The 25,986-nt window shown below is 46.3% G+C and overlaps 1 protein-coding gene across 5 annotated transcripts in view; it reads right to left on the bottom strand.

Moving 5' to 3' along the window:
• PLEKHA6 (pleckstrin homology domain containing A6) overlaps window positions 1-25,986 on the bottom strand; it is a 1,721,986-nt gene that overhangs the window by 558,387 nt on the left and 1,137,613 nt on the right. For all 5 annotated transcript variants that reach the window (XM_040339539.1, XM_040339538.1, XM_040339541.1 and 2 more), the window contains exon 15: window positions 14,476-14,615. In XM_040339539.1, the coding sequence (XP_040195473.1) occupies window positions 14,476-14,615 (140 nt within the window). The remainder of the gene's footprint in view (window positions 1-14,475; window positions 14,616-25,986) is intronic.

Genomic DNA, 25,986 nt, shown 5'->3' with positions numbered 1-25,986 from the left:
AACAAGCCTGAACACCATCTCCAAGATCATGGAGAAAGCAGTAGTACAACAGCTTCAGTCCCACCTGGACGACCACAAACTCCTAGATCCCCTACAATGAGGTTTTCGCCCAGGCCACGGCACAGAAACGGCTCTCCTCAAGATATGGGACGACGCTCTCGAAGCAGCAGATGACGGAGAATCCTGTCTCCTAGTGCTGCTGGACCTTAGTGCAGCCTTCGACACGGTAGACGACAACATATTGCTCAGGCGACTCAAAGAAGTAGCAGGAGTCTCTGACGCGGCCCTACCGTGGTTCGCATCTTTCCTAGAAAATCGCACTCAGACGGTGAAACTTGGAAGTTTTACATCAGAAACACGGACCATTACATGCGGAGTCCCGCAAGGATCACCCCTCTCACCTGCACTCTTCAACATCTACATCCGCCCGCTCCTCAAAATCATCAGCAAACAGGACCTGCGCTACCACTCCTATGCGGATGACACACAGCTGTACCTTCGAATCACCAACAAAAAAGACCAATTTCATGAACTAGGAAAGTGCCTTACACTGATCGACAATTGGATGACTGAAAGCTGCCTCAAACTCAACGGATCCAAAACAGAGCTAATCACCCTTCACGCAAATAGGAAATCCATTTCCAGGACCACATGGACACCACCCACCATCCTCGGACAAACCATTGCGCCAAGCAATAAAGTCAAAAGTCTCGGAGTCATCTTTGACGCAGACATGACGATGGATGCACAAATAGGATCAGTCGTCAGCGGTTCTCATCATCTGCTCCGCATGCTGCGTAGACTCATCCCCTTCATCCCGGAAGAGGACACAGCAGTAGTGGTTGGAACAATCATCAACTCACGACTCGACTACGCAAATTCCCTCTACTTAGGACTACCGAAATACCAGATTACACGTCAATTAGTCCAGAACACAGCAGTCAGACTGGTAACGGGTAAAAAGCCATGGGAACCAATCTCCCCGGCCTTGAGGTCCCTCCACTGGCTGCCCGTACAGGACCCGGGTGACATTCAAGACTCTCTGCCTCACCCACAAATGTACACAGGGTAAAGCTCCTCAATATTTAAGTGAGAAAATAAAACCCTACGTCACCCAGCGCGTGCTCCGATCAACCAACCAAAACCTTCTCCAAATCCCCAAATATCGCTACAAATCTAAGGGAGAACGTAGATTTTCGGTCCAAGGACCACGGCTCTGGAATTCTCTACCCACGACCATCCGCTTGGAAGAAAACCATCGGGTTTTTAGGAAAAAACTGAAGACCCACCTCTTCTAAAGACCTGTACAACTCTGGATGCCAGCGCCTTGAGGCGATTAAGTTCGCATTTGTTTGCGCTATATAAGTTTTTCACTCACTCACTCACTCACTCACACTCACTCACTCACTCACTCACTCCCACCACCATGCTTGACTGTAGCCAAGACAAACTTGTCTTTGTACTCCTCACCTGGTTGCTGCCACACACGCTTGGCACCATCTGAAGCAAATAAGTTTATCTTGGTCTTATCAGACCAGTTCCAGTAATCCATGTCCTTAGTCTGCTTGTCATCAGCAAACTTTTTGCAGGCTTTCTTGTGCTTCATCTTTAAAAGAGGATACCTTCTGGGACGACAGTCATGCAGATGCAGTGTGCAGCGCATGGTCTGAACACTGACAGGCTGACCCCCCCATCCTTTCAATCTCTGCAGCAATTCAGGGAGCACTCATACATCTATTTCCCAAAGACAACCTCTGGTTCAGTACGTGCACTCAACTTCTTTGGACGACCATGGCGAAGGCCTGTTCTAAGTGGAACCTGTCCTGTTACACCGCTGCAGCTCAGTTTCAGGGCTTTGGCAATCCTCTTATAGCCTAGGCAATCTTTATGTAGAGCAACCATTCTGTGTTTTAGATCCTCATGCCGCGTACACACCATCACTTTATGTGATGAAAAAAACGAAGTTTTTTAAAACGTCACTTTAAATGACCGTGTGTGTGGGAAAACGTCGTTTTAAGTCTTGTGAAAAACGACTAAAAAAAATTGAAGCATGCTTCAATTGTATGTGTCGTTTTTCAAAACGTCGTTTTTTACTTCACAGAAATTGACCGTGTATAGCAAAAAACGACGTTTAAAACAACGTTTTTACACCCGCGCATGCCCAGAAGCTAGTTATGAAACGAGCTTCAATGGAAAAACGTGGTGAACGTAACCTCGCTTTGCTAGAGCATTGTGAAAAACGATGGTGTGTAGACAACTTCGTCTTTAAAAATTGAAGTTTCAAAAACGTCGTTTTTTACTTCACAGAAAATGTTGGTTTTTTTCATCACATAAAGTGATGGTGTGTCTGCGGCATCAGAGTTCTTTGCCATGAGGTGCCATGTTGAACTTCCAGTGAACAGTATGAAAGCGTTAGAGCTATAACACCTGCTCTCCATTAGCACCTGAGACCTTGTAACACCAACAAGACACATGAACCCAGTGAGGGAAAATGGCTAATTGGGCCCAATTTGGACATTTTCACTTAGGGGTGTACTCACTTTTGTTGCTAGCTGTTTAGACATTAATGGCTGCATGCTGAGTTATATTGAGGGGACAGCAAATTGACACTGTTATACAAGCTATACACTCACTACTTTACATTGTAGCAAATTTCTTCAGTGTTGTCACTAAGGATGAGCTTCGAGTTCAAGTCAAACTCATGTTCGACTCGAACATTGCCTGTTCGGCGAACAGCGAAAAATTTGGGCTGTTCGCTGCAAATTCGAAAAGCCGCGGAAAACACCGTGTTAAAGTCTATGGGAGAAATCTAAAGTGCTAATTTTAAAGGCTAATATGCAACCGGCGATTGCCGTGGCTTGAGCCAGTGACAGCTCTTATATAGGTGACCCCCTCCTCCCTCTGACACAAAGGAAAGCCTGGGCTTCCCCAGTGACATAGTCAGAGGGTGCGTCAGAGGGGGACGGGTCACATGACGGGTGGCCCCGCCTCACCTATATAAGAGCTGTCACTGGCTCAAGCAGCGTCATTTGTCGGGCTGTCTCCGGTGGAGACAGGCGGCCGGCGGTGCCTGCGCTCTGGATCCCGGACCTGGATAAAGAGATCTTCTCATCGCTGTACTCCGGCAGAAAGGAGATCACCTGTCGCTGGATACCAACAACGTTGGAGCCGGGATCGAGAGTGGATTACCACTGCTGGATTATTATTATTTTTTTTTAATAAAGGACTTTTTCCATGGTGTGTGTGTGTGTGTTTTTTTTACTATTATTTACACTTCCTTAGTGAATTGGTAGAGGTACAATGTACCCTATTACCAATTCACAAAGGGGGGGGCGGGATCTGGGGGTCCCCTTTGTTAAAGGGGTCTTCCAGATTCTGATAAGCCCCCCGCCCACAGACCCCCACAACCACCGGGCAAGGGTTGTGGGGATGAGGCCTGGTACGGTTCAGGAGGGGGGGCGCTCTCTTGTCCCCCCCTCTTTTATGCGGCTGGCCAGGTTACGTGCTCGGATAAGGGTTCTGGTGTGGGTTTTTGGGGGAACTCCACGCCATTTTTTTTTAAAATTTGGGGTGAAGTTCCCCTTAAAATCCACACCAGACCTGTAGGGTCTGGAATGGATATTTGGGGGGAACCCCACTGTAACGGAATGACCCGGGACAAACAGAGACTTTGTAAGGATGAGGGGTACTCCTGTACCGGCGTCACCAAGGAGTCTTATGTCTAGGGTCACCTTATGTCCGATAGGGCCATAGGGTGACTGAGAAATTATATCCTAAATTACAGGACAGGGGACATCACTGATAGTTCATATTGCAGGATCTTGAGATATTTCAAGTTGTTGGTTAATTGTGACCCAACCAGTCAATAGTGACTCATTTCTATGATTAGCCCTGGCTAGTGACATGCTAATTGAGTCTGCTTCTGAAAGACCTCTCATTGTGTGATGCTGCTTTGTGTGAATTCTATTGATATAAGATGTGGAATGGAACTTGCCAAGCTGTATGCAGAGACAGAACGTCTGTCAAGGGATGTGGATTAAGAAGAGATCATTGTGTGATGGTGTTTTGTTTGAGTTCTGTTAATGAAGGAATGTGCAGTGATTAGATCATGATAATTATAGGCCGGCACCGAGATGTCTAGAATGTTTAGCAATTAGCCATCTGAAGGTGTATTGAAGCCTCCCAGGGTGTGGGTGGAGAGTTTGATTGTTCCTGTGCCTTGAAAACTGTATAAAATCTGAGAGTGAACCATTAAAGTTGTCTTCATTTTGAAACCAGAGAACACGGAGCAAGTCTCGTTATTCTGGGAAATGGTATGCCTGCTGGTTTGTCTGTGTGTCAGATGAGCTGTCGTAGTTGATGGAAGGTCGTAAACGGTGGTGACCGTTACACCCACATCATTTTTTTTTTATTTGATGGCAGGGTTCCCCTTAATATCCATACCAGACCTGAAGGGTCTGGTAATTGAATTTGAGGGGACCCCCACGCTTTTTTTTTTTATATGAATGGATTTTCTCTGAATTGCTGGGAGCCGACAATTCATTATAGTGAGTGGCCCGGATTCAAAGAGATTTGCGTTTTTTTTGCGGAGGCGCAGGGCAACGATTTTGCCCTGCGTCCCCGCAAATTTGCTCTGCTGCCCTTGATTCACGGAGCAGAAGCTCCGTGAATTGGGCGGGCGCGCCGGCAAAATTGCCCGGCGCTAGAGCACGCAATTTAAATGATCCCGTAGGGGGCGGGAATCATTTAAATTAGGCGCGTTCCCACGCCGAGCGTAGAGCGCATGCTCTGTCGGGAAACTTTCGCAACGACGTCATTTGCTTCCAAGTGAACGTGAATGGCGTCCAGCGCCATTCACGAATCACTTACGCAAACAACGTAGATTTCAAATATCGTGACGCGGGAACGACGGGTATCCTTTAGCATTGGCTGCCCCTACTATTAGAAGGGGCAGTCTTGTGAATCGGTGTTAGTATGCAATTTGCATACTATACACTGAGCACAATGGGAGCGCCCCTAGCGGTCATCGCAAGAATGCAGCCTAAATATGCGTGGCATAAGAGCCTTATGCCACGCAGATTTTAGGCTGCAGTCGGCGTTACGATGTTCCTGAATCAGGAGCATTCGTAACGCCGGAGCAAGTAAGCAATTGCGCTGTGTAACCTGTGGTTACACAGGCGCAATTGCTTCTTGAATCTGGGCCAGTGATTTTAAATTACTTTTTTTCCTTCAGAAATTACACTTTGTGCAGAGACAGTTCTAAGCACGGGAAACATGCGCTAATTCACAGGCATACTTGGCACACATGGTACAAAATTTAAAGGAATATTTTGCTTTTATTATTTTACTTTAAGCATTATTAAATTCACTGCTCCCGAAAAAACTGCCATTTTAAAACTTTTTTTTTTTTGCATTGATACATGCCCTCAAACACTTTTTAGGACAATAACTTGCATATTAGCCTTTAAAACTAGCACTTTAGATTTCAAACGTTCGAGTCCCATAGACTTCAACGTGGTTCTAAAGTTCACACAAACTTTTGGTCTGTTCGCAGGTTCTGGTGCGAACCGAACAAAGGGGTGTTCAGCTCATCCCTAGTTGTCACATGAACATATATAATAAAATATTTACAAAAATGTATATATATACAGTACAGACCAAAAGTTTGGACACACTTCTCATTCAAAGAGTTTTCTTTAATTTTCATGACTATGAAAATTGTAAATTCACACTGAAGGCATCAAACTATGAACTAACACATGTGGAATTATACATAACAAAACAGTGTGAAACAACTGAAAATATATTTCATATTCTAGGTTCTTCAAGTAGCCACCTTTTGCTTTGATTACTGCTTTGCACACTCTTGGCATTCTCTTGATGAGCTTTAAGAGGTAGTCACCTGGCGCAGCACCCCATCACTTTCCTTTTGGTCAAATAGCCTTTACACAGCCTGGAGGTGTGTTTGGGGTCATTGTCCTGTGAAAAATAAATGATGGTCCAACTAAACGCAAACCGGATGGAATAGCATGCCGCTGCAAGATGCTGTGTAGCCATGCTGGTTCAGTATGCCTTCAATTTTGAATAAATCCCAACAGTGTCACCCCCACACCATCACACCTCCTCCTCCAGCTTCACAGTGGGAACCAGGCATGTAGAGTCATCTGTTCACCATTTCTGCGTCGCACAAAGACACAGGGGTTGGAACCAAAGATCTCAAAGTTTGGACTCATCAGACCAAAGCACAGATTTCACTGGTCTAATGTCCATTCCTTGTGTCTTTAGCCAAACAAGTATCTTCTGCTTGTTGCCCTTTCTTTAGCAGTGGTTTCCTAGCAGATATTCTACATGAAGGCCTGATTCAGTCTCCTCTTAACAGTTCTAGAGATGTGTCTGCTGCAAAAGGTGGCTACTTTGAAGAACCTAGAATATTAAATATATTTTCAGTTGTTTCACACTTTTTTCGTTATGTATAATTCCACATGTGTTAATTCATAGTTTTGATGCCTTCAGTGTGAATCTACAATTTTCATAGTCATGAAAATAAAGAAAACATTTGAATGAGAAGGTGTTGTCCAAAGGTTGGTCTGTACTGTATATATATATATATATATATATAATCTAAATATAAATATATTTATATATACACACATATAATATATATATATACACAGAGAGAGAGACAGTATATTGTCATAAATATTGGGACACCTGGCTTTACACGCACATGAACTTTAATGGTACCCTAGTCTTAGTATGTAGGGTTCAATAATGAATTGGCACACCCTTTGCAGCTATAACAGCTTCAACTCTTCTGGGAAGGCTGTCCACAAGGTTTAGGAGTGTGTCTATGGGAATGTTTGACCATTCTTCCAGAAGCACTTACGTGAGGTCAGGCACTGATGTTGGACAAGAAGGCCTGGCTCGCAGTCTCCACTCGAATTCATCCAGCTCTAATTCTATCGGGTTGAGGTCAGGGCTCTGTGCAGGCCAGTCAAGTTCCTCCATACTAAACTCACTCATTCATGTCTTTATGGACCTTGCTTTGTGCACTGGTGCACAGTAATGTTCGAGCAGGAAGGTGGCATCCCCAAACTGTTCCCACAAAGTTGGGAGCATGGAATTGTTTGAAATGTCTTAGTATGCTGAGGCCATAAGAGTCCCCTTCACTGGAACAAAGGGACCAGGCCCAACTCATGAAAAGCAACCCCAAACCATAATCCCCCCTCCACCAAATGATTTGGGCCAGTGCACAAAGCAAGGTTCATAAAGACATGAATAAGTGAGTTTGGGATGGAGGAACTTGACTGGCCTGCACAGAGCCCTGACCTCAACCCGAGCCCTGACCTCAACAGATGGATTTGTGTCTTTTTTTTAAACTTATCTATGCAACCGTATAAATAATTTGCTGTAAAGAAGAAAAAAAAACACATGACTAAACTGTAGACATACTATAATATTGGTATGTCATGGGTAGTGTTTCATTATGGCATAAACTGTATTTTATGTTATATATTTGCAGGAAAATAAAATAAAGATTACAAACATTGCAGACTAAAACAGAGTATAAAATCACAATGATGACATGCATGCAGTAAACCCTTAGCATCCTAACCTCAGTCAATTCAGGGATATAAAAAAAAAAAAAAAAAAAAAACAATGAAATGGGTTAATGCAATAATACCCTTATAAACATGTATATTCTAATTGTATATTTTTTAGCAAAGTTTAGAGAAATGAAAGACAGCTCTGATGTGTTGCCTTGCTTAATCAGCAGGGGCGTTGTTAGGGGTGGGCTGGGGAGGCTGGAGCCCTGAATGGGTCGCTGAATCCCAGAGTCTCGGGCAAGAAGTATTTAATAACTAGCCCCGAGTGCTGCCGAGCAGGGACCATTTTGTTGCCGAGCGCCGCCGAGTGACACAGCAGGTCCCGCCTTCTGGAGCCTGCAGCACCTATGATGGACATCCCACTGGTCCAATCCGGGACCGCGGGACGTGTGACGTCCATCATAGGTGCCACAAGCTTAGAAGGCGGGAATTACAATGCCGCCCGGCGCGCAATGCGAAATCCCCGCTCCCTGCTCGGTTTGGTGGCTCTCCACGGCTCCTGAGCCTCCACTGGCTGACTAGCTGCAGTGGCTGCATATGTATGACGGGCACACCACGGCTGCCCGTCGCACCACGCCACATCCCTGCTCCCTGCTCGGCGGCTCTCCTCTCTTCCTTGGCTGTCCTAAGCCTCCCTGGCTGCATCTCTAGGACGGGCACATTGGGCGTGCCGGCGCCGCACACCACGGCTGAGGTAGGTCATTGATTGTGTATGTAGGTCAGTGTAGGACAGGACAGGTCAGTGTATGTAGGACAGGTCAGTGTATGTAGGACAGGTCAGTGTATGTAGGACAGGTCAGGTCAGTGTATGTAGGACAGGTCAGGTCAGTGTATGTAGGACAGGTCAGGTCAGTGTATGTAGGACAGGTCAGTGTATGTAGGACAGGTCAGTGTATGTAGGTGTATGTAAGACAGGACAGGTCAGTATGTAAAACAGGACAGGTCAGTGTATGTAGGATAGGACAGGTCAGTGTATATAGGACATGACAGGTCAGTGTATGTAGGACAGGACAGGTCAGTGTATGTAGGACAGGACAGGTCAATGTATGTAGGACAGGTCAGTGTATGTAGGTCAGGACTAGGGATGAGCCGAACACCCCCCCGTTCGGTTCGCACCAGAACCTTCAAACGGACCGAACGTTTGCGCGAACATTTACAACCCCATTGACGTCAATGGGACTCGAACGGTCAAATTCAAAATGCTAATTTTAAAGCCTAATATGCAAGTTATTGTCGGAAAACGGGTTGGAGAACCCGGGTCTTGCCCCAGGGAACATGTATCAATGGAAAAAAAGTTTTAAAAACGGTAGTTTTTTCAGGAGCAGTGATTTTAATGATGCTTAAAGTGAAAAAAAAAAAAATGAAACATTCCTTTAAATATCGTACCTGCTGGGTGTCTATAGTATGCCTGTGAGGTGGCACATGTTTAGAACGGTCCCTGCACAAAATGAGATTACTATAAAAAAAAGTCATTTAAAACTGCTTGCGGCTTTAATGTAATGTCTGGTCCCTGCAAAATGGATGAAAATCATTGAGAAAAATAGCATGGGTTTCCCCCCACTCCCCCCAGGTCATTACAAGCCTCTTTTGGCCCTATATACTTTGAAAAGCATTATACAGGCGGTGCAAACAAGACAGGCACTTTAGGTTTGTTGTTGAGTAGAATCTGTTTGTAATTTTGAACTGGTACTTTTTTAAAGTGTAGCTCCAGACAAAAAATCTATTTTTAAGCTTTTCTAAATACATAGAGAAGGGTTATCACCCCTGTAAACATTTGTTTTGTTGTCTGTGTGCATCTGTTCAGAAGATTGCAATTCACTTTCTGTCCCAATGACAAATGATGTTTTGAAAATTTGTTTTTTTTTAGTGAAACAAGGATTGGTGATAAAGCATCAGTGGACAGGAGACACCTCTTACAGAAGTGAATTTCCCTTCCTTGGGGTAGATTTCCTCTCACTTCCTGTTGTTTGTAAGTTGGATGTTTGAAAGTAGGGGCTTGCTGTATATACTCTGCAGAAATTTGGGCCCTAGGTATTGGTGTTACCACAACACTGTAAGCCCTCACAGATAGTCTTAGTGGGCGCTGAAACACCCTGCTGTGTGAACTATCATATCAAGAATTGTAATTACATGCCATTGTTAAACAGTGGTAGAAAAATTGGGCCTTTGGTGCTGGCGCTGGTGCCACAACTCTGTAAGCCCTCACAGTTACTCTTGGTGGGCACAGGAATGGGCCCTGCTGTGAAATATTAGATCAAGAATTGTAATTACATGCCCCTGTTGAACAGGGGCAGAAAAATTGGGCCTTTGTTGGTGGTGATGGTGCTGGTGCCACAACACTGCAACCCCTCACAGATACTCTAGTTGGAGCGCAGGAATGAGCCCGCTGCAAAGTATTGCATCAAAATTTGTAATTACACGCCCCTGTTAAACAGGGGCAGAAAAATTGGGCCTTAGCCACTGGTGGCGGTGCCCAGAACCAAAAATGTTCTTACAAGCTATCAGCATGATCATTGAGGAGGAAAAGGATAGTCACTCAGCATAACAGGATAGTCACTCAGCATCAGCATAGGCAGTCTTGAAGGGATCTGACATTTCAAAAAAAATTACTCAGTTACATCAGCATCAGGTGCTTGGTAGCTGGTGGTGATCCAAGCCTGATTCATTTTTATGAAGGTCAGTCGATCGACCGAGTCGGTGGAGAGGCGCACCCTGTGATCGGTTACAAAGCCTCCAGCAGCACTGAATGTGCGTTCTGAAAGAACGCTGGATGCAGGACAAGCCAGTAGCTAAATTGCGTACTGTACAAACTCTGGCCAGTGATCCATCCTCAAGACCCAGTAAGCCAGAGGATTTTCAGTGGGAAAGGTGTCCAAGTCTGATCTTGCCCCTAGGTATTCCTGCACCATGTAAAACAGACGCTGGCAATGGTTGTTGGAACCGGTCATACCTTGGGGCTGCGGACTAAAAAATTGTCTGAACGCATCAGACGGTCACCTTCTCCACCGCTCCTTCTGTGACTGACCGAAGTCTCAGCAACACGTTGTCCAGGAGCTGGATTTTGTAACCCCCCCCAGTCTCTGGGAACACGTTGCACAGACCTTTCTGCAAGGCCTCCCGAAGATGTTTCATCTTCTGCTCCCTCTGCGCCGGCAAGATAAGGTCCGCAACCTTATTCTTGTAACGTGGATCAAGGAGAGTTGCCAGCCAGTAATGATCCCTCTCCTTGATAGCATGAATACGAGGATCCTTCCACAGGCTTTGCAGGATCAGGGAGGCCATACAACGTAGGTTTGCTGAGGCATTCGGTGCAGAGTCCTCTGGGTCACCAAGGACGACAGGATCTGCAGTCACCTCATCCCAGCCACGTACAAGTCCATGGGTACCTTGGGACTGTAATTGATCCCTTGAAGACTGCTGCTGATGCTGAGTGCTAGGCTCCACCTCCATGCTGACACAATCCTCCTCCTCTTCCTGTGTGATAGGCGAGCAAGCAGGAACACTGTCTGGATAAAGAGGGCCTTGAGAGGTAAGGAAGTTCTCCTCTTGCTTCCTCTGTTCTGCCTCAAGGGCCCTGCTCATTATTCCACGCAGCGTGTGTTCCAACATGTGAATAAGAGGGACAGTCTCACTGATGCATGCACTGTCACTGCTCACCATCCTTGTGGCCTCCTCAAATGGTGACATGACTGTGCATGCATCCCTGATCCAGTTCTGCTGCCATATTGGCACAGATACTCATTGATGGCCCTCTGATGCGTGTGCAGCCGCTGCAGCATGGAAAACGTAGAATTCCACCTGGTGGGCATGTCACAGATTAGGCGGTTCTTGGGCAGGTTGTATTCCCTTTGGAGGTCTGCCAGCCGAGCACTGGAATTATATGACCGTCGGAAATGCACACAGACTTTCCTGGCCTGCTTCAGGACATCCTATAAGCCCGGGTACCTGCCCAAGAACCGCTGCACCACCAAATTAAGGACATGAGCAAAACAGGGCACATGGGTCAGTTGTCCCTGTCGCAGGGCGGAGAAGAGGTTGGTGCCATTGTCGCAAACCACCAATCCTGGCTTAAGCTGGCGTGGCATCAACCACCTCTGAGCCTGCACCTGCAGAGCTGACAGAACCTCTGGCCCAGTGTGGCTCCTGTCCCCCAAGCACACCAGCTCAAGCACTGCATGGCATCTCTTTGCCTGCGTACCTGCGTAGCCCCTTGAACGCCTACGGAGCACCGCTGGTTCCGAGGACACATCAGCACAGGAAGAGGTCAATGAGGAAGAAGAAGAGGAGGAGGTGGAGGAGAGAGGTGTGTCACAACCAGTAGTAGCATTTTGGAGGCGTGGTGGCGGAACAACCTCCAACACTACTGTACCTTGTCCTGTGTCCTTCCCATCTGCCAGCAGAGTCACCCAATGCGCTGTGAAAGATAGGTAATGTCCCTGTCCATGCCTGCTGGACCATGAGCCAGCAGTAATATGCACCTTACCACTGACCGCCATGTCCAGCGAGGCAAGGACATTGCCTTCCACATGCCGGTAGAGAGCCGGAATCACCTTCCGTGAGAAAGAGTGGCTTTTGGGAACTTGCCACTGAGGTACCGCACATTCCACAAACTCACGGAAAAGGCAGCAGTTGAAGTGCTAGCAATTTAGCTAAGCTAGCTTTCAACCGCTGGGCATGTGGATGGCTGGGAGAGAACTTCTTTCGGCGCTGCAGCACCTGGGGCAGGGAAATTTGCCTGGTACAATCTGCCATCGGTGTACCAATGTACTAGGCTGTGACACACCTAATTCTACACCTTCAGTCCTATCAGTGCAGGCTTCAGAGAGGACTGAGGGTATAGTGGGGTTAGAGATCCCAGCTGATGAGGGGCAAGGGGAGGTCCGCTTTGTTCTTTGGTGTGGGTCTTTGAGTTTGCCAACAAACTGCATGGCAGGTTCGACATATGTCTGGTCAAGCATGTGGTGCCCAAGAGGGTGATGTTTTGACCACGCGAGATACGCTTAAGACATATGTTGCAAATAGCAGTGGTGCAATCTGATGCACTTGTCTCAAAAAAGGCCCACACCAAAGAACTTTTGGAATAACGCTGAGACACAGCAGTGCCCTGCATATGCGCAGGTGCAAACTACAGAGGACACGTGCAGTACACACACTACATAGCTTTAGGTGCAAACTGCACAGGACATGTGCAGTACACACACTACGTAGCTTTAGGTGCAAACTGCAGAGGACACGTGCAGTACACACCAAGTAGTTTAGGTGCAAACTACAGAGGACACGTGCAGTACACACCAAGTAGCTTTAGGTGCAAACTACAGAGGACACGGGCAGTATACACCAAGTAGCTGTAGGTGCAAACTGCAGAGGACAAAGGCACTACAGACACTATGTAGTTTTAGGTGCAAACTGCAGAGGACACGTGCAGTACACATCAAGTAGCTTTAGGTGCAAACTACAGAGGACACATGCAGTACACACCAAGTAGCTTTAGGTGCAAACTACAGAGGACACATGCAGTACACACCAAGTAGCTTTAGGTGCAAACTACAGAGGACACGTGCAGTACACACCAAGTAGCTTTAGGTGCAAACTACAGAGGACACGTGCAGTACACACCAAGTAGCTTTTGGTGCAAACTGCAGAGGACAAAGGCAGTACACCACATAAGAATACTGCAGCTAGCGCAATCACCTGCCTGCCAGTAAATTAGGAATAGCTGATCTAGCTAAATTATACAGTGTATAAATATATGTACAACACCTGGGATGCATATATATCCTCTACACACTGTAACTTTAACTGACTAGCCTGCGTGCTCTACCTACCTAGAAAAAATGACACGGTCTCTCTCTCTCTCTGACTGTCTTTAACCACCGCCGCAACACACTACACAAGGCCGACCTTCAGGCGGCCTTTTATAGTGTGGGGCGTGTACTAAACCCCCTTGAGCCATAATTGGCCAAAGCCACCCCGGCTTTGGCCAATTATGGCTCTCCGTTTTTTGCGCACTGTGATTGGCCAAGCCTGCGGGTCATAGTGCATGCTTGGCCAATCATCGGCCAGCAATGCACTGCGATGCCACAGTGAATTATGGGCAGTGACGCGCCACGCGAATTTGGCGCGAACAGCCCGTAACGTTCGTATTTCGACGAACGGTCGAACATACGATGTTCGAGTTGAACACGAAGCTCATCCCTAGTCAGGACAGTTCAGTGTATGTAGGACAGGTATGTGTATGTAGGACAAGTCAGTGTATGTAGGACATGTCAGTGTATGTAGGACAGGTCAGGGTATGTAGGTCAGGTCAGTGTATATAGGTCAGGTCAGTGTATATAGGTCAGGTCAGTGTATGTAGGACAGGTCAGTGTATGTAGGACAGGTCAGGGTATGTAGGTCAGGTCAGTGTATGTAGGTCAGGTAAGTGTATGTAGGTCAGGACAGGTCAGTGTAGGTAGGTCAGGTCAGTGTATGTAGGACATGTCAGTGTATGTAGGTCATGTGTCAGAAACAACCCTGAAAGACATGCTAGTGTCCCTAAGAGCTTCCTTACATGCTGATCTCATGGAATGTGTAACTGACATACATACACACACTGACTTACACGTCTGTGAGTGCACTGACATATACACACACATATACACACGCGCGCAGGTCAGGGTGTGTGTGCCAGGTAGGTCACCGCGCCCGCAACCACCCCCCCCCCCTCCCCGGTGCCGACTTTGGGCTGAAGCCCCTGGTCTTTTTGCCACCTAGCAACGCCCCTGTTAATCAGCTAAAGTTTTACAACTGTCTATAAAGTTACTTAAGCATTCCAAAATCACGCTCTCCATAAATTACTCGTACAATTGATTACATTAATTTTACCTACCTCACTTGTGGTATGCTTAGTTGGTGATCCTTGGGAACCAGAGATGAGTGAGAAGGGGCTGAGAGGACTAGTGAGACTGGCAGAGCTTAAGGGACTTGCTGGACTGTTGGAACTAAAAGTTGCTGATGGCCCTGTGACTACTAAAACAAAGAGGATATGAAAAAAAAATGTAAGTCTACAAACATTTAACAATTTGTTCTCGAGTCTTTTTCCCACATCAGATGCACATATTGGGGTTTATTTACGAAAGCTGGAGAGAGCAAAACCAGTCTCACTTCTGCATAGAAACCAATCAGCTTCCAGGTTTTATTTGAAGAAGCCGAGATTAGAAGCTGATTGGTTTCTCTGCAGAAGTGAGACAGATTTTGCACTCTCCAGATTTAGTAAATAAACCCCAAAGTGTTGTAAAATTAAAGTTCATTGTACTCTATTTCTTCATTCTACTGCCTACAGAATAATTTGACACTGGGATGCAAAAGAAAAGGGACAGCTCCACTTGTTGGTTACACTCAACAACTGCTATAGTTGTTGTAAGTAGTAATTAAAGCAGAACTAAACCCATTGATTTAACAGTTTCCCATAACAGTTACATACAAGCCATGTCGTGAATGATAACTGCCACATGTTCTTGCACTCTCAACTGAACTGTCAAGGCATCAGATTGTTAGTGTCCTAGATGATCTAGTGCAGCACCGTGGCAACTACAGATCAAAAAGAGGCTAAGATGGCAGCCTCTTTTGGCTGTAAAGGATAGGAGGGTTTGACTCCACTTTAAAGCTGAACTAAACCCTTCTATCCCTTTCAACCAAAGAGGCTGGCATCTTAGCCTCTGTTTGTTCTGCAACTGCCACGGTGCTGCACATGTGATCAGTTATGACACCAGCCTTTGATGGATTGACAGTTTGGTTGAGAACACATGCAAATGTGACAGTTCGCATTCCTGTCATGCCTGGAATGTAACTAAAAAAGAGGAAAAAACTGTGCGAATGTGAATAAATGTCAAAACTAAATTAGTCCATGCCACAGCTCTTGTGCAAGATATGTATAGTACCAAATAATACCAATAGTACCAAATAATATACTTAAAATAGAGTCACGCTAACACAATCCTGATAATCAGTTAAACATTTATATGAAAAATTCCATGCAATGTAAACAATTTTATATAGTACAAAGAGTCAACATGTGTAGAGACAAATTGATAATTGATTGAATATCAATGATATCCACCACCAAAGCTGAACGGAATCATCCTGTGATATCACCATGAGGCTGGGTTCACACTGGTACGACATGACAGCCGTCCTACTTTGGATCTGACTTTGCCCTGCGACTTGAAGCTGACATACGTCTGATTTTCAATGAACAGGGATCAGACTTGGATCCCCGCCAATACCAGGCACTGTGTTTGGTATAAAACTTAAGGGGAACTTCAGGCCAAATTTTAAATTAAAAACCGGCATGGGTTCCCCCTCCAAGAGCATGCCAAACCTTTGGGTCTGGTATAGATTTAAAGGGGAACCCCTACACCAAAAAACGGCGTGGGGGTCCCCCCAAGATCCATACCAGACCCTTATCCGAGCACGCAGCCCGGGGGTCTTCTTCCCACTCTCCGGTGCCTTCTGCCGGGCTCCTCCGCTATCTTCTTCTAGCTGTTTTTCCAGCATTGGCTCGGTCTTCTGCGTCGTCTTCTTCCCTTTTCTTTTCTTCCAATGTTGACACAATGCTCTCTCCTGCTGTAATGTTGTGTGTGCAACGATTTATATAGGCATGGGGCGAGGTCACCGGGTAAAGTTACCCGGTGACCCCGCCCCTCATGACGTCACAGTCCCCAGGGCAGGATGGGACTGTGACGTCATGAGGGTAGAGGTCACCCGGTGACCATGCCCCATGCCTATATTAATCGTTGCGCATGGGACACAGCATTACAATGGAGAGAGTGTTGTGTCAACATCAGAAGAAAAGATGAGGGAAGAACGACAGAGAAGACCGGACCAATGCTAGTAAAAGAGCTGTAAGAAGATAGCGGAGGAGCCCAGCAGAAGGCAGAAGGCACCGGAGAGCGGGAGAAGGCACCGGAGAGCAAGAAGAAGAGAGAGGAGAGTTGGAAGAAGACCCCCGGAGCTGCTAATAAATTACTTTAAAAACCTGTGTAGTGTGTTTTTTTTTTATTGAACTTTTCCCCCCAGGTAAATGGGTAGGGGTATGTTGTACCCCATACTCATTCCCATAGGGTGGGGGGCCAGGATCTGGGGCCCCCTTATTAAAGATTAAAGGGGCTCCTGGATTATGATAAGCCCCCGCCCACAGACCCCGAAAACCAACGGCCAGGGTTGCCGGGAAGAGGCCCTTGTCCTCATCAACATGGGGACAAGGGGCCAGATCACAAAAACCTGGCGTAACTTAAAAAATCCATTTAAGTTACACTGCCTTAAAGTTTCTACCTAAGTGCCTGATCCACAAAGCACTTATCTAGAAATTTCAGGCTGTGTAACTAAAATTCCGCCGGCGCAAGGCGTTCCTATTCAAATGGGGCGAGTCCCATTTAAATGAGGCGCGCTCCCGCGCCGGCCGTACTGCGCATGCGCGAAGTTACGTTACGCCGAGTTTTGAGGATCGCGACGGCTTAAAAAAGTTGCGTCGGGAAAAAAAAAAAATGACAGCGGCATGCATTCCTGAGGGAGAACTCCATGCCAATTTTCAAAGAAAAAAAACGGCATGGGTTCCCCCCCAGGAGCATACCAGGCCCTTAGGTCTGGCATGGGTTGTAAGGAGACCCCCCCACGCCGAAAAATTGACGTAGGGGGTCCCCTACAATCCATACCAGACCCGTATCCAAAGCACGCTACCCCGGCCGGCCAGAAAGGAGTGGGGACGAGCGAGCGCCCCCCCCCCCTCCTGAGCCGTGCCAGGCCGCGTGCCCTCAACATGGGGGGTTGGGTGCTCTGGGGCAGGGGGGCGCACTGCGGGCCCCCCCACCCCAGAGCACCCTGTCCCCATGTTGATGAGGACAGGACCTCTTCCCGACAACCCTTGCCATTGGTTGTCGGGGTCTGCGGGCGGAGGCTTATCGGAATCTGGGAGTCCCCTCAAATAAGGGGGCCCCCAGATACCGGCCCCCCACCCTAAGTGAATGGATATAGGGTACATCGTACCCCTATCCATTCACCTGTAGGCAAAAAGTTAGTTAGTAAACACACAACACAAGGCTTTTTAAAATATTTTTATTATTCTGCTGCACGGATGCCCCCCCTGTCTTCGTTATTAGCTCAATTAGCAGGGGGGCTTCTTCTGCCGCTCTCCGGGGGTCTTCCACTCTCCGGGGGTCTTCCGCTCTCCGGGGGGTCTTCTCCGCTCTCCGGGGGGGCTTCTCCGGACTCCGGGGGGGCTCTTTCCATCTTCTCCCTCTTCCGCTGTTGACTCGGCGAACCCCGGTTCTTCTGCAGCTCTCCGTGCCTTCTTCTTCAGCGCTGGCTGCCTGCTATGTTTGTGTGTTAGCTCGATTTCAAACAGGCAGCCCGGCGGGTCTTCTGTGACGTCAGGGTTCTTGTCTTCTGTTCTTCCGATGTTGGCCTCGTCGCCTGTTGTCGCTGTAATGATGGAAGCGCGGCCTTGCATCCCATTTATATAGGCATCACCGTCCCATCATGCCTCCGGCAGGTACCCACGTGGTGGTGCACGTGGGTAGGCACCCACACGTGGGTACCTGCCGGAGCATGATGGGACGGTGATGCCTATATAAATGGGATGCAAGGAGCGCTTCCATCATTACAGCGACAACAGGCGACGAGGCAACATCGGAAGAAAGGAAGAGAAGACCCTGACGCCACAGAAGACCACGCTGGCTGCCTGTTTGAAATCGAGCTAACACACAAACATAGCAGGCAGCCAGCGCTGAAGAAGAAGGCACCGGAGAGCTGCAGAAGAACCGGGGTTCGCCGAGTCAACAGCGGAAGAGGGGAGAGATGGAAGAAGCCCCCCGGAGTCCGGAGAAGCCCCCCCCGGAGAGCGGAGAAGACCCCCGGAGAGCGGAAGACCCCCGGAGAGTGGAAGACCCCCGGAGAGCGGAAGAAGAAGCCCCCCCTGCTAATTGAGCTAATAACGAAGACAGGGGGGGCATCCGGAGCAGAATAATAAAATATTTTAAAAAGCCTTGTGTTGTGTGTTTAAAAAAAAAAAAAAAAAAAAAAAAAAAAAAAAAAAAAAAAAAAAAAAAAAAAAAAAAAAAAAAAAAAAAAAAAAAAAAAAAAAAAAAAAAAAAAAAAAAAAAAAAAAAAAAAAAAAAAAAAAAAAAAAAAAAAAAAAAAAAAAAAAAAAAAAAAAAAAAAAAAAAAAAAAAAAAAAAAAAAAAAAAAAAAAAAAAACTTTTCTTTTTGCCTACAGGTGAATGGATAGGGGTACGATGTACCCCATATCCATTTCACTTAGGGTGGGGGGCCGGTATCTGGGGGCCCCCTTATTTGAGGGGACTCCCAGATTCCGATAAGCCTCGCCCGCAGACCCCGACACCAATGGCAAGGGTCTGGTCGGGAAGAGGTCCTTGTCCTCATCAACATGGGACAGGGTGCTCTGGGGTGGGGGGGCCCGCAGTGCGCCCCCCCTGCCCCAGAGCACCCAACCCCCCCATGTTGAGGGCATGCGGACCCTGGCACGGCCAGGAGGGGGGGGGGGGGCGCTCGCTCGTCCCCACTCCTATCCTGACCGGCCGGGTAGCGTGCTTTGGATACAGGTCCTGGTATGGAATTGTAGGGGGACCCCCTACGTCGATTTTTCGGCGTAGGGGGGGTCCCCTTACAACCCATACCAGACCTAAGGGCCTGGTATGCTCCTGGGGGGGAACCCATGCCGGTTTTGTTTTTACAAATTGCCGTGGAGTTCTCCCTCGGGAAAGCATACCAAATGCCGTCGCTGGAATGGGCTTTTGCAAGGTGTGACTAGTTTACACTTTGTAGAACCAGCCCTAATTTTACACTTGCAAAATAACACTTACGGCGCAAAAAGGAAGCTGGAAAGCTTTGTGGATCGCCTTAGTGCTAATTTGCATTACTAGAAACGGCATTTCGACTCGAAATGCCCCCAGCGGCGGATGCCGGTTACTGCATCCTAAGATTCGGCAGTGTAATTCAATTACACATGCCGGATCTTCTGCCTAACTTTGGAAAAAGCCTTTTGAGATCGTTTCCAAAGTTACACCACAGACTGAACAGCAGTTTAAGTCGGAGTATCTCTTTTGAGGATCTGCCCAAGGTGCTTTGGGGTGGGGGGGTGATGCTTTGGGGCAGGGGGGCACCCTGCCCCATGTTGAGGGCATGCGGCCTGTACAGTTCAGGAGGGGGGGCACTCGCTCGTCCGTCCGGACCCCCTTTTCCTGACTGGCCAGGCTGCGTGCTTGTATAAGGGTCTGGTATGGATTTTGGGGGGGCCCCCCACCGCTGTTTTTTTGGTGTAGGGGTTTTCCTTTACAATCCATACCAGACCCAAGGGCCTGGTATGCTCTTGGAGCGGGAACTTATGACAGTTTTTAATTTAAAATTTGGCGTGGAGTTCCCCCTCAAGATCAGCAGAGCACAAGTCGCATGCCAAAGTCAGAGTATGCGAGGCGGCATCCGACTTTGATCCGACTTCACTGATATTCAATGGGCTGAAGTAGGACCAAAGTAGTACACGTCGGACCAAAGTAGTACAGGGAAGAGCATTTTTCAAAGTCAGACCGACATGTGTCGAACCAGTTAAGACGGCCTCCACAGGGAAACATTGATTTTCACACGTCATGCAACATGAGCTCCCAATGTCGGAGCGTTTGTCGCACCAGTGTGAACCCAGCCTCAAGAGCCAAAATGCTTGCTTACCAGCTGTTGCTGACCCTGTATTATAGGAGGTCAAACATATTTTGGCTTAATACCCAGCCTTTAAGACCTATGGGTCCTCTTGGGTGCCTTCGTTGATCCTCCAGGTACTGTAGCGATGTCAGTAAGCATCCAAAAACAAAAAAAAGGCCCACATAGCATGAAACCATAATGCAATTTATTAGAAGCTACTTTAGATTACACTTACATCAAGTGAATTAAAAAATGTTTTTATTTTTTATTTACTTGATGTAAGTGTAATCTAAAGTAGCTTCTAATAAATTGCATTATGTTTTTTTTGGATGCTTACTGACATCACTATCTGGAGGATCAATGCAGGCACCCAAGAGGACCCATAGGCGTTAAAGGCCCAGAATGGGTATTAAGCCAAAGTGCGTTTGACCTATAATACAGGGTCAACAACAGCTGGTAAGCAAGCATTTAGGCCCTGTACACACGAGCGGATATCCGATGAAAACGGTCCGCCGGACCGTTTCACTCGGACATGTCCACTGGCGGATTTTGATCTGATGGCTGTACACACCATCAGATCAAAATCCCAGCGGAAAACATACGCGGTGACATGGCCGCGCAGTCGCCACGACGATGACGCAGCGACGTGCGCGACCCTGGAAGGTAAATACTTCCACGCATGCGTCGAATCACTTCGACGCATGCAAGGGATGGGGATCGGTCGGACTTATCCGGTGAGTCTGTACAGACGACCGGATAAGTATGACGGACAGGTTTCCAGCGGATAGATTTCTTAGCATGCTAAGAAATTTGTATCCGCTTGAAAACGGTCGGCTGGACAAATGTCCGCCGAAAAATGTCCGCTAGGCCGTACACACGACCGGATTTGTCTGCTGAAACTGGTCCGCGGACAAGTATCAGCGGACAGATCCGGTCGTGTGTATGGGGCCTAAGGCTCTTGGTGGTGGTGATATCACAGGAGTATTCTTTCCAGTTTGGTGGTGGATGTCGATATTCAATCAATTATCAATTTGTCTCTACACATGTGGACTCTTTACTATATAGAATGGTTTAGATTGCATGGAATTTTTATCATTATGAATGTTTCACTGATTATCAGAATGTGTTAGCACCAGTGGCAATAACCCTTCATGGGTGCAGGGTGTTCACTGCACATGGGCCTCCGAGTATCCTGCAAGCTAAGGCTCAGATACAAAAGACTGATTGTCTGTTTATTATGCCACAGGCGCCCAAGAAGGGCCGACAATGATGACAAGTCATTATTCAGGCCTATGCTTTGGAAAAGAAGATTGCTCCTTTTCAGGTGAAAGCACACTTGACTAGAGCAGTGGGTGCTTTATGGGGCAGTGCATCACCAGGCCTTCATGGCCTCAGATCTGCAAGGCTGCTACTTGGTCTTCGGTCCATACATTCACTAAATTCTACCTGGTAGATGTGTGAGGCATGAGGATGCCGCCTTTGGGCGTAGTGTACTGCAGGCAAAAGTATAGATCCTCTGGCGCAATGGCGATCTTGTTCCTGATCTGTGTCTCCCTCCCCTCAATTTAAGCATTGCTTTGGGACATCCCACTAATTAATTATCAATGGCTCTGTGTCCCTTGATATATAAACAAGAAATAAGATTTTTTTAATACAGCTTACCTGTAGAACGCTTTTTCTTGGAATACATCACAGAACACAGAGCTCCTGCCCCTCTTCGGGATTAAAACATTGGGACACTTATTGCTTTGCTACAAAACTGAGGTACTCTCCATATGGGAGGTGTTATATAGGGGAGGAACTCGTCTTGTAATTAGGGTTGCCATTGTCCAATCACCTGTGGTGACTATCTACCCACTAATTATTAGTGTTGAGCAGAATATGCCATATTCGATTTCGCGATATATATCTCGAATATATATTCGAATATTCGAGATATATTCGCTAAATTCGAATATTCGTGATATTTTATCGAAATTAAATGATTGCGATTTTTCGCTATTGCGAATGCGAAAATAATTGCGATTTTTTGACAACTGCGGTAGGAGCACTCTGATTGGCTCAGAATATTCGTGATATTTTATCGAAATATCGCAACATGCGAATGCGATATTTATTGCGCAATTTCGAGAAATGCTGGAGGAGCGCTCTGATTGGCTCAGAATATTCGTGATATTTTATCGAAATATCGCAACATGCGAATGCGATATTTACTGCGCAATTTCGACAAATGCTGTAGGAGCACTCTGATTGGCTCAGAATATTCGTGATATTTTACAATACAAAATAATTGCGAATATTCGGCAAATGCGGAAGGAGCACTCTGATTGGCTCAGAATATTCTTGATATTTTACAATACAAAATAATTGCGAATATTCGGCAAATGTGGAAGGAGCACTCTGATTGGCTCAGAATATTCTTGATATTTTACAATACAAAATAATTGCGAATATTCGGCAAATGCAGAAGGAGCACTCTGATTGGCTCAGAATATTCTTGATATTTTACAATAGAAAATAAAAAGTGTTTTGCATTGGTGGTGATTCTTTACTCTATCCATCTGTCACAGCCGTTTGTCAATCAAACACCTTGAAGATTGACACACGTTCATGCTGCATGCTTTGGACTTTTTTTTCACTTCACATATCAAAGACATTTTTATGAAAGATTATTTTTCTATTATTGGGGACTATATTTCTTTATATATTTGTTTCACTGTGTATTTCACAAGTTATTTGCGCTTGCTTATTTTATAATTTGCCCACATGTCTTGTCACTAGACATATTTTTTATTCTTGTAGAGCAACTCCATTTTCTGTCTTGTATTAAATTATGTTGTATAACATTTTTGAGTTGCTGCTGTATTCTCCCCTTTTTTTAAGGTATGCGCAATTTTTTCCTTCTTACAAAAAAAATAATATCAACATACAAATATTCATAACAGAAACATACACAAAGCCCCCCCCTTTTGCATCAGAGACAATCAGAGTTCTCCTACCACAGTTATCGAAAATTCGCAATCATTTTCGCATTCGCAATAGCGAAAAATCGCAATTTTTTTTTTTTCAATTTGGCAACATAAAAGGATCGCCTCAGCTTAGCTACTCGGCCCAGGGTCTCTAATCATACCAGCAATGCTTTTAGACGTCGATAGGATGTGATCTGTTTTAAAATCAAATTGAAAAATGCGAATAATCGAATTGCGAATATTCACCGCGAAATTCGAAATATAGCGCGATTTCTCGAATATGCTATATTCGAGTCGAATATTCGCAATGCGAATATTCGTGAGCAACACTACTAATTATCAATGGCTCTGTGTACCGTGATGTATTTCAAGAAAAGGATTTTACAGGTAAGCTGTATTAAACAATCCTATTTTTCTCCATCATTGATTGAGGAACACAGCACTGTAACTAGACCACTTGGATGTCCAAACGCAGTACAGTAAAACCTTGGATTGCGAGTAACACGGTTAACAAGCAATACAAGCACAGGTATTGGTACTTTTGGCAGTGTGGGCAGGTGCCAAGTCCTGCTGGAAAATGAAATCAGCATCTCCATAAAGCTGGTCAGCAGAGGCAAGCATGAAGTACTCCAGAATTTCCTGGTAGAGATCTGCACAGACTTTAGATTTGATAAAACACAGTGTTCATTCAGGAGACTTTTTCTCCCCCCCCCCCTTTTTTTGGGGGGTTAAATTGACACTGTGCTGAAATGGCTTATTACTCACTAGGCAAACACCCCACCCTGATCTCTCATAACCTAAGGGGCCTCAACATTCCGGAAAAGAGGATATCACTTTTAAGAGAATTGAAAAAAGCTCAATCCTGCTTTTGTGTTTATCCAGGAGACCCACTTCCAATTTCTTCTGTACCTAGATAATTTGATAGACACTTCCTGAGGTATACCATGCACCAAACCCTAACTCTAAGTCCAAAGACGTGTCTATCCTGTTGCATAAACATGCAAACTTTAAAGTGTCCCAACAATAAACGGACCCTATGGGCCGATTCCTGTTCCTCAAGGGAATGTGGCATAACAGAGAGATTACCCTGGCAAATGCTTACTTCCCTAATTCAGGCCATCTCACATTTTGTCGTCACTTAATAGACGAATTAAAGGGCTTTACCACTGGCTGTATTATTTTAGGTGGGGATTTTAATATCCCATTGTTACCCCTACAGGATACCTCCAATGGCAGGTCTAGTATTTCATATGCTATTATACAGAAAATTAAATCACAGCTGAACTCTTTGGCCTTGGTGGATGCTTGGCGCCTGGTACACCCGATGGGCAGAGATTATACGTATTATTCTCTGTTGCACAAAAAGCACTCTCGTATTGATTATTTCGCAACGTGACTTACCTTTGCTCCAGGCAGCCAATATAGGCATTAGGGATGAGCCGAACATACCCCTGGTCGTTTCGCACCAGAACTTTCGAACGGACCGATCGTTCGCGCGAACATTTAGAACCCCATTGAAGTCTATGGGACTCGAACGTTCAAATTCAAAAGTGCTAATTTTAAAGACCAATATTCAAGTTATTGTTGGAAAACATCTTTGAGAACCCAGGTCTTGCCCCAGGGAACATGTATCAATGGAAAAAAAAGTTTTAAAAACTGTATTTTTTTCTGGAGCAGTACTAGTACTTTAGTACTTTAAAAATAATCTAACATTTGTACACTATTCCAATCATGATACATAAAAGCTAACACATAGGGCTAGATTCACATACCTCGGTGCATCTTTACGCGGGCGTAGCGCATCGCAGATACACTACGCCGTCGAAACTTAGAGAGGCAAGCAGCCTATTCAGCAAGCAAATGCGCGCTGCGATACGCCAGCGTAACCTAAATTAGACGGCGTAAGCCGACGTAATTCAAAGTGGGAAAGAGGTGGGCGTGATCCATTTAAATGAAGCGTGACCCCATGCAAATGAAGGTCCAAACGAACGGCGCATGCGCCGTCACGTGATAGCATGTCCCGCGTCCCAATGCGCATGCGCGCAACTACGCCTATCGTATCCCCCGAGATAACCCGGCCCACCATTTACGCCCCAGGGTATAAATACGCCCAGACATGCACCCGTCAAGCGCAAAAGTACACCAGCAGGTTTGGTTGGTTTGGTGTGGCTACTTTTGTCCTGTATTTATTTCAATATGTCTGAAGCAGCAGTGCCTAAGGAAAGGAGGCTAAAAAACTTTACTAAAGAGGAGAAGGCGATCATCATTGATGGCATGGCAAGGTACAACAAGTACCTCCACGGATCGGAGATTGGCACGACCAGCAAGGTCCGTAAAGAGGAGATCTTGGCAGAGATAGCAACACAGATCAGTGCCCTTGGCCATGCAGAACGGACCAGAACGGACCCCAGACAAGATAGCCAAGAAAATCAATGACCTGCGGCGTCTCGTGAAGGAGAAGGTGGCCAAGATGAGGAGGCACAGAAGGGGCAACCGGAGGTGACCAGCCCTGAATATCTCAGGTCATAGCCAGGTGCTTGGAGAGGGAGCAGGTGGAGGGCTGGAGGGATTTGAGTCAGTGATCAGCCTTGAGGACAGGTGAGTGTGTTTTATCTTTTATCTGGTGTGTAGCATGTGTGTGGGGGGGGGGGAGGGAATATGTGACAAGTGTGTAGGTCCACCAACATGTGAATGTTTTGTGTCATCCACAGATGTGCAGGATG

Source organism: Rana temporaria, chromosome 2 (genome assembly GCF_905171775.1).
Source record: "Rana temporaria chromosome 2, aRanTem1.1, whole genome shotgun sequence".
NCBI classification, from domain to species: Eukaryota; Metazoa; Chordata; class Amphibia; order Anura; family Ranidae; genus Rana; species Rana temporaria.
Note: the sequence above shows the minus strand (reverse complement) of the source record. Positions and strands in the feature narration are given on the sequence as shown.